Here is a 13,982-nt window from a genome sequence, read left to right as displayed (position 1 = left end):
AAAAAAGACTGACTCCAAGCCTAGTCAAGCTGGTTAGATGAGTCTGGTTTGCTAGCATTAGAAGGGTTTTCTGAGTGACTGACCACCTAAACCATGCATCTTAAACCAGTCTGAGACCAGCAAACCATATTAGGCTGTTTAGGCTGTTTTTTTTCTGCAGGAATGAGTTTTCTTGCCCCATAATTTGTCCTCTAAGGGAATTCAAGGTTAAAGTAATTTTATTTAAATTTCTTGCTTTGAATAGCTCTTATGAAAGTCATCAGCCTTTAATTGTCAAAAAGAATATTGATGAAAAAGCGAGGAAAAAGAAAGGCCTTCTTTGTTGTATAGTTCGTAAACTCCATCGGGGTGGTCCGGGATTGAATCAGAGTTTTATTCATAGCATACAAGCACAGTGGAGCTTGACCTTATGAGGACACAGAATGACCCTCACTCGAGTCTTGTGACTGATTGAGTCAAGAGTGAGAAAGGGACGGGTAGGTCATATGAATAAATGAATGAAGAGAAAGAAAAAAGTGAAAAACTAAGGAAGCAGTAGCATGGAGGTGTGCAGACTAGTGTGTTTCTAGGGGACAGTTCACTCAAAAAGTAAAATACTGTCATCATTTCCTCACCCTCATGTCATTCCTAACCTGGATGATTATCTGTCTTCTGTGTATGACTGAAATTTTGGTCTCTTTCTCATGATTTTTATGGAAATTCTCCTTTTGTGTTTCTCATGAATTGCACTGCTGAAAATGACGCTGTAACCAATCACAAAATTTGTATATTTTGTGTACAATTCCTCTAAGTTGTTCTGTCTTAAACAGACTGGGAAGAGGAGCAAGTGAGCAGTCCAAACATCCTGCGCCTCATCTACCAGGGCCGATTCCTACACGGCAATGTGACGCTAGGAGGTGAGCCGCCCTCCCACACTCCTCATTACCATTAATAATATAACATCACACATGCTCTGTTTCTGTAAATTTTTTATTAAAGGGAACATCGGATGAAATTTTCACTTTTTTTGCATTTAGTTAGGTTTCTTAAGTATGTTAAAGACATTTCATGAAGACCCTAAAGAATCATACCAACTTGTGGAAAATGGACATCCGATGGAAAATGGAAAATGGAAATCATTCCTCACTAGGGCTGGGTATCATTCAAAAATTGTCAATATCGATTTTCAGTTTCCACATCTTTTAGGCTACGTTTACACTAGTGCGTTTTTGTTTTAAAACACATAGCTCAGACAGAATAATAATTTCTATTCATTTTCCATGAATTTACTGATGAGCATTAGCTGTTTCTAGTGCTGTCTGCCTGTATTTTCTCTTCCGCGATCGCTGTTCTGACTCAGAGGAAGATCATTCGCTGCTCATATGTCAATCGTATTAAGCGTTCATAACTCGCCCTGTCTCCTATGACGAACATCCATTACACTTCCGCATTCAGTTCTGTACATAAGAAACCCAGGAAAACATTTCCACGGATGAAACATGAAGCTAATAAACACTCGATTACGACAGTATATGATTTGTACGTGATTTTCATGGGATTCTGCCTATTTTCATAACAATACAGGGTGTTTACATGAGAAATGCTAAGCAGGTGTAGCGATTAGCTTGATATAATAGGCTACAAATCGCATATTTCAGCAACATTATATGGCCAAAACACACATTAGATCACAATCAGAAGTTATTACAAACACTCGATGTTTTAAAGTGAGTTTTGAGTAAAAGCGTAGTATAAATCTTATAAAATTGTCTTATAGAGCATGATGCTATAGTGTGCATAAACAGTGATGCAACATGCGTTTTCGGTCATGTAGTGTGGACGGAGATCTTTTCTAAAACACAGTGGAAATGCCAGTATGGACGAGGATTGTTTTCATTTTAAAACACCGAGTTTTTCCTTGATGCCTCACCAGAGCCAATCACCAGCACTTGATTTAGGCACATCAAGCATGCTGCATGCTTATTGGCTCACTGACATTGCTGAGATTAACCCCTTAGGTATCAAAATTTAGTACCGAACGACAAGTCATTTTTTGATACTCGATGGTATCGAGGCAATTCGGTTGGTTCCTAAAAAGTATCGAACTTGATACCCAGCCCTATTCCTCCCAGTCCAGAATCATGGGTCTGACAGATAAGAAGTTGCTTGGCTTTTTCTCTGCCAGGTAAATCCGCTGTGTCCCAGTGGACTGTTATGACGGCACAGATATTTATTTTGGCTTTGTCTTGGTTTATTTCAAGCCAGGGTGCAGTGCGGTTCGATTCCATCATAGTTCAGCTGATTGTAAGGATGTACCCAAAAATTCAGCTCCCAGTCCCAATACACCTAAATGTTACTATTCTCAAGTCGTGAATAGAGTTTTCTGACTTAAAAATATTCCCAGAATGCGGAAGCGAGTTTTTCATGGAGCTTGGAAGGAAAGGAGCAGACTATGAATGTAGGAAAACACTGGCCAGCAGACCTGTCATCAGGGAGAGAAAACCGGGAGGAGAGGAAATTCTTTGGGCGTGAACAGGAAGCATTTTTTTATTTGTTTGGCCATCCCTCAAGCAACAATAAAAGATTAAGTGGGTTTGTCAATGTCTGTATAAGAAAGTATATGAAATGCATCGTGATATCGAATTGAACTGAATCAATGACATGATAATCGTAATCGAAACGAACCGTGAGACCAGTGTAGGTTCACACCCCTATTTGACAGAATCTTTGCTAGGTCCTGCTGTCTTATTTATCAGTACTGAAGACCATGGCTCTGTTCCAAACCCTAGTGAGCTTCCATGCTGTTTGCTGCCTACATGGGTAGCTGCCTTTTAAGTCACTGAAATAGAACCTCATATGTGATCGATTTGGAGTGTTTTACATGCTCCTTCACACGAAAATGCACAGAAAACTGATTTTGTTAAGCTAATTCTGTAGTACTCGAATAAGCATAAAAATACAGTACATGGCACATAATTATTTGCTAAAATAGTAATTAACAATATTATTATTAATTATTAATATTATTATTAGTAGTATTAACAATACCGTTTTATATCGAATGCTTGTCAAGGATTAATTCTGAGTAGAGAATATATGCAGAATGAAATATGCATCTTGGAAAGAAACATAATTATGTTGCCTACCTCTTTAAGAACAGAATTTCTGTGATGCCTTAAAATGCTGTCTAGATAGGCAGTAGGTTTCAGAACAGCACCATTGTTTGTTTTTGTGCAATAGTATTAAGCTTCTGTGTTTTTGTTTCAGGTCAGAGGAACCGGGAAAAGACTGGAGAGAGCAACTGTTGTGTGATCCTGTAAATACATCCCTTCATCCCTCAGAACGAGTGTGTCCTGTCACCCTTCGCCCATGCTGCTTAAACACAACTAATCACACCTGACTCCCACGAGCACCTAACCAGAACAAGAGATTAACTTCACCTGTAAAGGAAAGAATCACCTGAGAGAGAGGGCGAGACACGGATCAGAGAACATTTCGGCTTTGCATAGACCATATTTAAGCCAAAAAATGCCAAAAAATCTGAAAAGAAAATACATCCCACCTTCACACACACATTTCCACCCTTTCTAACACCTTCACGTGCATCCATGAACTCCAACAGACCTGTAACTCATTCAGACACACACACACACACACACACACTCCTCCCCTTCTGCCAGTTTGCACATGGAGGAGGCCTTCGTTTCTGTTTTTTATTGCACATAGTTACATGAATGATTCAGTGAGGAAAATGAGACTCGTTTGCCTCAGCCGAGGCGCTTGATTCTTCCTCTCAGGAGGGAGACGTGTGAGGGGGGAAATAAATTTACACAGGGTCTGACGAACTTTTCACATTTATCGACTCGCCACGCGCTCACCCGGCTTGGCTCAGATCTGGTGCGGAGGTGGAAAGGCATGCCGTCGCCTACGTCTGAAATAATAGCACTCGCTTCACCGACGGATTAACCTCCGCTACAGTCGCCCTCCTGGACTGTTTTCGTCAAATGCTAATCTCCACACATAGTCTTGTTGATTTCAGCGCAGGAGAACAAGTATTGATGTGCCTGATGAATGTTTTAGAAATGTTTATTATACATTTCCGTGCATTTTAAATGCCCCATTAATGTTTTGGAGATCCAGTGTCCTGCTTTAACAAGTTCCTGTACCCCAGAAGTGCTCGATTTTAGCCGGTTCAGGTGTGTTTGAGCACAGTCGGGACTTTGCAGGTAGATCTCCAGAAGTTGGTTGGATTCACTCGTGGAAAGTCTAAAATATGTGTAATGAGTAACGGTAACATTTGCGACTGTGTTTTGACAGTCAATCAGTGTTGCTTCTGGCCTCTTTAGATAGATCTGAGCTGCTCTCTTTCAGGAAAGGTAATAAGATTTATCCCTTTAATTTCTAAGTGTAGTGGTGTAAATTAATACTTGCTTTTGGAGCCAGAAGATAACTATGAAATGAAGTTTGGCTCGGTTTCTATTTCCCCTTCCTTGTTAGATATAAAATTTGTTTGCACAACACAGAAACATGAGCTGTTTCGTTTCTAAATTGGTGTAATATTTCTTTCCCCTCCTCCCTTTTTAATATTTTTCCAAATGGGAATTGTATTCGAAGGTTACATATGTGTAGAGTATATTTAATATGAATCTTATAGAGAACATAACTATAGATTGTTGATATATATATTGGTGTTTAGTGTATGATAGTCTCAAAACAGTTAGCACATTAGCATTTGGAGCAGTGACAGTTTCATGTACTTTAATAGCAGCAAATCCCTCTCTAATGGCTGAAGAAATTACTGTTCTCTTATTTTTTTCTTCAAATGTTCATAATTTGATATGTTTTTTTCTTCCTTTTTCTTTTTATGTGGTCTTTGCTTTTTGCTTTTTTAACACCGCACTAGGTCTGAAAAATATTGGTCCTTATCAGGGTTCAAATACATACTGTACAGAGCTGAAGTTTTTAAAAAAGATTGTAAATAAACTAATGCTTCTCATTCTCTAAACTACAAATGCAAATACATCTATAAACTGAATAAAGAATCCAGAATATTGAAGTGAAATACTTGTTGCTTGCTGTGTTCACCTTCAGATTGTTTATAGTGAGTTTGAGTGGGCAAAATTTATATAAGGTAATGTAATCTAATCAAAACTATTTTTTTTCGCACTTTTCTGTATTTTTATTATTCTATTCTATGTTTATGTTTTTACTTCTTACAACACTTGAGAAAACACACGTAAGTAATGTGTATTAATTCTGTATATTTCATTTCTCAGTATAAATTTCACTGTATTTTTCAGAAATTCAGCATATAAATTATATGCAGCTTAGATGAACATAAGAGACTTAATTAAAAAGTGATTAAATAGTGTATTTATTCCTAAAAGGTGTTTACCAAAAGGTACTTTACTACTAGTCATCAATGTTAGCCTCTTTTCAAGGAGGCCTTTCCAAAAACTTGCCATAAGCGTTAAATATCTCTTATTGTGATCTCTTTGCGCCACCTTGTGGGTAAATTTCACAACCTGGGATCAAGAGGAATTACTTTACCAATGATTTGACTTAATAATATTTACTATTTTAACCCAAAAACATTTATGGAATAAAGTTCCCTTCTCTTGTTTACATTTGTAGCATATATCAGGAATATTCGGGTTGAAGTGATGTAACTTAACTGGAGTGATATATTGTCTACTCAACCATTTATACTGAAGCAGTCTCAAATGGGTACTCATTGTCTGAGTTTGGGCTTTTAAACATGCTATTTGCCACTCTTCCTCAGTTATATCAGCCTGCAGGTCAGACCGCCATGCTTGAAGTCTGTCATTAAATGATTCTTTAGATTTGGCCACAAACTGTTTATATGTTTTATATTTATTTATTAGGTTTTATTATTGTTGATATTGTTCATTTTAATTTTGTGCATAAATTAATTAACATAAGAAAAATTAAATATAATGAAGATTTGACTTAAGCGCCGAGTACCAAGCAACACCTGGTGGAAAACAAGTTTTGGTCTCATTTGAAACACTTTTTAAGGACTTTATTTTAATTTGATGCCAGGAAAAATACAAGATGCACGATTTATAATTCATATAAAACATGTATCTAATAAGGTATTTGAATGCCTAACGATAAACCACGGTAACCATGGGAACCTCAAGAGCACACATCCCGGCCTTCTACACCAGGGCTGCCCAAACTCGGTCCTGGAGGGCCGGTGTCCTGCAGAGTTTAGCTCCAACTCGCCTCAACACACCTGCCTTCAAGTTTCTAGTATGCCTAGTAAGAGCTTGATTAGCTGGTTCAGGTGTGTTTAATTGGGGTTGGAGCTAAACTCTTCAGGACACCGGCCCTCCAGGACCGAGTTTGGGCACCCCTGTTCTACACAAAACAACTTCCTGCACGTGTTTCTCAAACTACACGCAATAAGAATCTGTCCACCCGCCCCCCGTGAATCAGTTAATATTACTTTATTGAAATGAGGCGCACCATTCTTTGAAATTTACCAGTTTGATAAGATTTTGATAATTCTAATTTCTTTCAGCGAAACAGAACACAAGATGTACTTTTAATTTATTAGAAACACAAATGAAAACCAGTAAAAACCAACCTTAACCAAATAAACATAATAACATCATATTAATAGCAATCTGAACAAAACAAAAAGTAAAAATCTTGCAGTGCATACTGGAAAATTTACATGCTCTGCCCATGTCACCAAAATAATAACAATATTGATTAATTCCTGTCATTTTAAAGCTTTCCGTAATATTAATCAATGGTGGACATGAGGGGATTTATGATTTATTTCTAATTAAAATGTATAATATGCTATAAATTATACATTTTCCTGGCAGTGTGACAAATGAATTTTTAAAATCGGAAATATTTAATGTAGTCTTTTAATAATCATGCACAATATTCATTTAAAAAATAGTTTTACTGTACATGGAGTATAACATGTCAAACCACAGGACATGTCAACTTTCCATATATATGTTTTATTCTTCTTAGCATTTTTTAATTAACATTGAAGTCTAATTACCCACTGTAATTGACTGCATATGTTGCCTATTGATCCGTTCAGTGAGTAATAAATGGCCTTCCACATTTTTTATAATACATAATATTATTATTATGCAAAAGAAAATGACTATAATAATAACAAATATTGTAAATGCATAACAACAGCACATAACTGCATAACAATAACATATCAGTTTCATGTGATAAGGTGCATAAGAACATCTAACAGTCAGGTCATCTCATTTAGAAATAGTTAATGACCTACTGACGATCCTGTTTCTGTGGACACACCATTTGATAAAGAACTGTCTGATTTCTTTGATCCTGATGCAGTAGATGAAGGGGTTCACTACAGGTGGAAGCAGACTGTAGAACATGACCAGGGCGATCTTCTGACTGCTGTTCATCTGAGCGTTTGGGATGTTAGAAGTGGTGTAAACCACAAAACGGGGCACATAATAGATGGCAATGATAGTCAGCTGTGTTGCACAGGTAGAAAAGGCTTTCATTCGGCCTTGTGTGTTTGCAATTCGAAGTACAGACACCAGGATACTTAAATAGGAAAATATGATGAAAGACAATGGCACAAGAAGCACAAACATTGCTACAGCATATGAAATGAGATTTGTGAGGGTGGCATCAGCACAGGCCAGCTGGTTCATAGATAGAGAATCACAGAAGCAATGAATGATCGTGTTTGGCCCACAGAATGGGAGCTTCACTGTCTGCATTAAGCTAATGGTTGGAGCAATCATCGCAGTAACCCAGGAAAACCCTATTAGAAGCCTCATAGTGCGGTTAGTCATTAAAACAGGGTATCTTAGCGGGTAACAGATCGCCAAGTACCGATCTAGTGCCATGATCATCATAATAAGAGAGTTCAGGGTACCAAAATAGTGAATCAGCTGCCTTTGAAACAGACAAACGTAGAAGCCAATATAACCATCATTAAACCAATAGCGAGAAATGACTTTTGGCAGAGCAACTGTGCAAAAACCAATATCAGACAAGGATAAACTCAGCATGATAATGTACATGGGCTTTTGGAGGCTGCGCTCAATCACAAACAGGACCACAATGAGGGAGTTTCCGGTGATTACAGCGATGTAGATGCAGAGCAAAAACGCTGCCATCAGGCTGTAGTATTTGGGCTGGAGTCCAGGGAATCCCACGATGAAAAACTCTGTTACAACAGAAGCTGTGGTTTCGTTTGCCTGTAACATACTAAAGCATACAGTGAACATCTGTTTACAAAAGAAACAATATATCTGACATAGTTACACTGACATTAAATGCTACTCACACTTGTAAAAACTGCTTTGACTGGTTTGAATTGCCCAAAAATATACTTGGAAGTGAAAATTTGATTATACATTAAAAAACAGTCCATAAAAATATATACGGTAAATAATACAAATATTAAAACGATATATTTCATAAAATATTAATATGAATAATAAATTATACCAAAAAATCCGTAGAAGAATCACCCATTGACATTGATTTCAAATGAGTTTTTTAATTATTTGCTATTGCAAAAATCTAAATGTAATTTTGACTTGTATTTCAGTGAATACCTTAATTATTCCTCTGTTAAGTTATGTGACATCTGCTAAGAATATATTCCTGGCTCAGTGTGTCACGTCTCTCGGTGATCAGTGCTGATGTCAGTGTTTCATATTTTATAACTGTGGAGTCAGTGTTAAAGCCTGTAGGGCCCTACGCGTCATAGATGGTCATGTTTTGAATAATTTGCTGTTGTGAAACTGGGCTGAACTTTGGGGGTTTGGGAAATTTTGCCAGAAGATAACTATGGAATGAAGTTTGGCTTGGTTCCTCTTCCATGTTAGGTATAAAATGTATTTGCACAACACAGAAACATGAGCTATTTCATTTTTTAAATCTGTGTTATTTTTTTCCCTCCAGCATAATTCTAAATCGGATAATCTGGTGTCACTTTAGATCTACTGTATATATACATACTTATTTGTAAAAGTCACTGCATGTAAGGAGCTTTACTATTAGTCATCAATGTTTGTTTCTCTATTTTATTTTATTACTAAAATAATCTACACAGCAAATAGCTCCTGTAAACCATGAATGTGTCTTAATGAGTCTTATTGTGAGCTTTTTGCTCCACCTTGTGGGTACAATGACACATCGTAAATTCTGTCAAACTCTTCACTCTAGAATAACATAAGAAGAAACGTGCATTATATTATTTATATTTTTTATTTAATAGACTGCTGTTAATATTATGTATTATATTTGTAGGCAAATGTCTAAAAAAGACAATAAACGTCCACAAATATGTACCGGATTGGAGGATTCAGCTTTTTGAGCCATCAAGCGTCCCGTAGTGAGAAACTATGGTATTTTGGCAGGAACCATGGGAATTTGACGAACACACACACACACACACACACACACCAAGGTCTTCACACAACGCCGCTGCCGCCAAATGTTTCTGAAACTGCACGCGGTAAGAATCGACTACTTTTCCTGCTAAACAGGTCATGTACATCAGTTAATAACATAATTCATATAAAGTGGTCAATTCTTTCAAATATACCAGTTTGATAGGTGATTGTTGACCAAAGAGTGAGTAAAAAATGACAGAATTGTAATTGGCATATACTTTTTATCTCTGAGAAACAGTAATGAAAACAGGCAGAAAGTTCAGTAAGTAAAGCCCGAGATGCATAAATAAAGTAATAACACATAGAATTAATAGTGATGTAATGAAACCTAATGAAACAAACAACAACAACAACAACAACAACAAAAAACTACTCTCAGTGCATGATGGGAAATTTACACAAGCTGTCTGTCATCAAAATAATAACAAATGTTTCATTCAAGCTTTTTTGAATTTGAATCTAGAGTGGGCAATTTTGGTGGGAATTTGTGTTTTATTTATACTTAAAACCTGCAGGTATTATATTTACATATATATATATATATATAAAAAAATCTAGGCTATATATTTTTACATGGTGTAAAGAATGCCAAACAGCAGGACATGACATTAAATATATTTGGAAAGATTACATTATCCATACATTTGTATTTAAATGTATTCTAAGCATTTCTTCTTTTAAATTAACATTGAGGGTTAAACACCCACTGTAAGATGCACTTATAGTCTACTGTTTATATTGGTGAAAGAGGGAAAATGTCTCTGTTTATTTGTTGGCCTTTAAATTATATTTATATATTTATATTTTTATATATTAATAAATATCACAGTTATTTATATAAATGTAAAAGGCCATAAAAACAACATAATATTGTATGTAAGCTTCATAAAATGGTATACATCAGAACAGGGTTATGTACGTCATTTCATTTTGGAGTAGTTAACTTATTGACTTTTAGACTAAACCTGTTTCTGTGGACACACCATTTGATAAAGAACTGTCTGATTTCTTTGATCCTGATGCAGTAGATGAAGGGGTTCACTACAGGTGGAAGCAGACTGTAGAACATGACCAGGGCGATCTTCTGACTGCTGTTCATCTGAGCGTTTGGGATGTTAGAAGTGGTGTAAACCACAAAACGGGGCACATAATAGATGGCAATGATAGTCAGCTGTGTTGCACAGGTAGAAAAGGCTTTCATTCGGCCCTGTGTGTTTGCAATTCGAAGTACAGACACCAGGATACTTAAATAAGAAAAGATGATGAAGGAGAATGGTACGAGAAGCACAAACATTGCTACTGCATATGCATTTAGATTTGTGAGGGTGACATCAGCACAGGCCAGCTGGTTTATAGATGTACCATCACAGAAACAATGAATGATCGTGTTTGGCCCACAGAATGGGAGCTTCACTGTCTGCATTAAGCTAATGGTTGGAGCAATCATCGCAGTAACCCAGGAAAACCCTATTAGAAGCCTCATAGTGCGGTTAGTCATTAAAACAGGGTATCTTAGCGGGTAACAGATCGCCAAGTACCGATCTAGTGCCATGATCATCATAATAAGAGAGTTCAGGGTACCAAAATAGTGAATCAGCTGCCTTTGAAACAGACAAACGTAGAAGCCAATATAACCATCATTAAACCAATAGCGAGAAATGACTTTTGGCAGAGCAACTGTGCAAAAACCAATATCAGACAAGGATAAACTCAGCATGATAATGTACATGGGCTTTTGGAGGCTGCGCTCAATCACAAACAGGACCACAATGAGGGAGTTTCCGGTGATTACAGCGATGTAGATGCAGAGCAAAAACGCTGCCATCAGGCTGTAGTATTTGGGCTGGAGTCCAGGGAAACCCACGATGAAAAACTCTGTTACAACCGAAGCTGTGGTTTCGTTTGCCTGTAACATACTAAAGCATACAGTGAACATCTGTTTACAAAAGAAACAATATCTGGCTTTTGATAAATTATTGAATTATAAATGATCAAATTATTATTAAATGGTTTAAATGACATTTACTTACAGAATTATACATTCACATAAATTATTCAACATGTAATTTATAAATGTAATTTCATAAAGTGATATTAATAATGAAAATAAATTATAATGAATTTTCATTAAATGCATTATTACCCATTGTTACTGTTTTTAAATAATTTGCTATTGCAGAAATCTAAATGTTATTTCGGCTTGGATGTCAGCAAATACCTTAATTATTTCGTTATGGTAAGTTATGTGACATCTGCTAAGAATATATTCTTTCGTTTGCCTGTAACATACTAAAGCATACAGTGAACATTTGTTTACAAAAGAAACAATATCTGGCTTTTGATAAATTATTGAATTATAAATGATCAAATTATTATTAAATGGTTTAAATGACATTTACTTACAGAATTATACATTCACATAAATTATTCAACATGTAATTTATAAATGTCATTTCATAAAGTGATATTAATAATGAAAATAAATTATAATGAATTTTCATTAAATGCATTATTACCCATTGTTACTGTTTTTAAATAATTTGCTATTGCAGAAATCTAAATGTTATTTCGGCTTGGATGTCAGCAAATACCTTAATTATTTCGTTATGGTAAGTTATGTGACATCTGCTAAGAATATATTCTTGGCTCAGTGTGTCACGTTTCTCGTGGTCAGTGCTGAAGCCAATGTTATGCTTGTGGTTTCATTAAATTTATAGCTGCAGAATCGGTGTTAAATCCTGTAGGGCTCAACACGTCATAGAGGGTCATGTTGTGAATGTTTTGGTGTCATGAAACTGGGCTGAACTTTGGGGTTTGCTGGTTGAGGTGCCCTATCTGTTTGTTTGCATCACACAGGTTCACACAGATGGGGAAAAATGGGAAGCAAACATAAATTAATAAAACAAACGAAAACAAACAAACAAACAGAATTATTTGTTTTTCTCTAAAATGTGTCATTTTTAAAAAATTATTTTAATTATTTAAAAATGTTATTTATTAAAAAAAATCTCTTTAATTTCATCAGCATCTGCAAAGGTCACCAGCAGGTGGTGCAAAAAACGAGGGAAAATCAGATTCATGACAACGGTGGCTTTTGTTACCTTTTCCATGGCAGAAATACGGAAGTTCTAAGCGGCCATGCAATATATATTTTTTCCGAGTTGTTTTCTCGTTATAACGACTTAATTTTCTCGTGATCTCGACATAACGGGAGTTGTTTTCTCGTTATAACGACTTAATTTTCTCGTGATTTCGACATAACGGGAGTTGTTTTATCATTATAACGACTTAATTTTCTCATTATCTCGACATAACGGGAGTTGTTTTCTCATTATAACGACTTAATTTTCTCATTATCTCGACATAACGCGAGTTGTTTTCTCATTATAACGACTTAATTTTCTCGTGATCTCGACATAAAAGTTGTTCTCCAAGTTACAAAACTGCGCCAACAGGTGGCACTATTGACCTGAATATAACTGATGGGGTGTTGTAGGCTATATCCACTTTACTGTACGCGTTTGGGATAGAATAGGACATTCCTCGTGATCGCTATAATTTGTGCAGTATTGTTCATTACTGACATTTAATTCATTCATAAATGTTAAATGCTTGAATCAATATGACTATTTTGTGTATTAAGTTCTTGCTAGATGCATGAGTTTCACCAACGCGTTCTGTGTCATAAAATAACTGCTTATTAAAACCAAGGTTGACGTCACTGTATTCTGTTTGCACCTATATCTTTATTTGTGCTTCTTTGAGGTAAATGATCGTTAGTTAATAAGCGGGGATCTGTTCATCTACAGTAGGACGGGCTTCAACGACGTAGGCTATTTGTAATGTGCCTCTTTTCCTTATTATTAATCTTTATTGTTAATCATTAAATGTATATTGATAAGAAATGTGATTTATATGTAAAGTGTATAGGCTAATTTAATTCAGTGATGTTCTACAGTGTTGTAATCTTTTGTGTTTTCTACATTTCTTTGTGGAAACCACACAAACACACACACATATACATAGGCCTACAAATGAACGCTCTTTTCAAACAGAAGCTTGTAACGCACATGATATCAGTCACAGCATATAATGACTACTAAAAATTACAAATTATATATAATTTTCTTTCAAATAAAAGGAAAATTAAAAGTGAGTTGAATCCAAGCAGCTCTAAAAGATTTTAGAATAGTTCTGCATCCTGAAGGCGCTCCGCCTGTGTTTGCGGTGTTGCTTTGACCTTAAACATGTTAATTACACAAACAAAATGTTTAGCGTACTGTCTCTGGAAATATCAACAGTGATTGATCAGCCTTTATTTTTGTATTGTAGACGTTATTACTAGGCGAAGCAAAATTTGCTGAAATATCATAGGCCAAGAGCACATGGTTTATCTGTCCATCAGATGCGTGTCAAAGTTGAGTTTGTTACTATAACACCAGTAGATCAAACAATCATTGTAAAAAAAAAAAAAAAACTTTGTCGAGATCACAAGAAAATTAAGTCGTTATAACGAGAAAACAAGAAGGAAAAAAATAATAATGCATGGCCGCT

At 35.9% G+C, this 13,982-nt stretch overlaps 3 protein-coding genes across 4 annotated transcripts in view; 1 reads left to right on the top strand and 2 right to left on the bottom strand.

The window, feature by feature from the left end:
• LOC107743394 (ubiquitin-like protein 3) overlaps positions 1-5,041 on the top strand; it is a 29,279-nt gene extending 24,238 nt beyond the window's left edge. For both annotated transcript variants that reach the window (XM_016556592.1, XM_016556591.1), the window contains 2 exons: positions 810-896; positions 3,247-5,041. In XM_016556592.1, the coding sequence (XP_016412078.1) occupies positions 810-896; positions 3,247-3,299 (140 nt within the window). In that variant the 3' untranslated portion in view covers positions 3,300-5,041. The remainder of the gene's footprint in view (positions 1-809; positions 897-3,246) is intronic.
• A 2,206-nt stretch (positions 5,042-7,247) lies between these two features.
• Positions 7,248-8,231, bottom strand: or30bu1 (odorant receptor, family 30, subfamily BU, member 1). Its single transcript, XM_016556590.1, has one exon. It carries the CDS (start codon positions 8,229-8,231, stop codon positions 7,248-7,250), a length of 984 nt encoding a protein of 327 aa, XP_016412076.1.
• A 2,122-nt stretch (positions 8,232-10,353) lies between these two features.
• On the bottom strand, positions 10,354-11,343 carry LOC107743453 (olfactory receptor 2AT4-like). The gene has a single exon (XM_016556675.1). It carries the CDS (start codon positions 11,341-11,343, stop codon positions 10,354-10,356), a length of 990 nt encoding a protein of 329 aa, XP_016412161.1.
• Positions 11,344-13,982: the final 2,639 nt, after the last annotated feature.

The sequence above is a fragment of the Sinocyclocheilus rhinocerous genome, unplaced genomic scaffold, assembly GCF_001515625.1.
Source record: "Sinocyclocheilus rhinocerous isolate Xijiao unplaced genomic scaffold, SAMN03320098_v1.1 scaffold106, whole genome shotgun sequence".
NCBI classification, from domain to species: domain Eukaryota; kingdom Metazoa; phylum Chordata; class Actinopteri; order Cypriniformes; family Cyprinidae; genus Sinocyclocheilus; species Sinocyclocheilus rhinocerous.
Note: the sequence above shows the minus strand (reverse complement) of the source record. Positions and strands in the feature narration are given on the sequence as shown.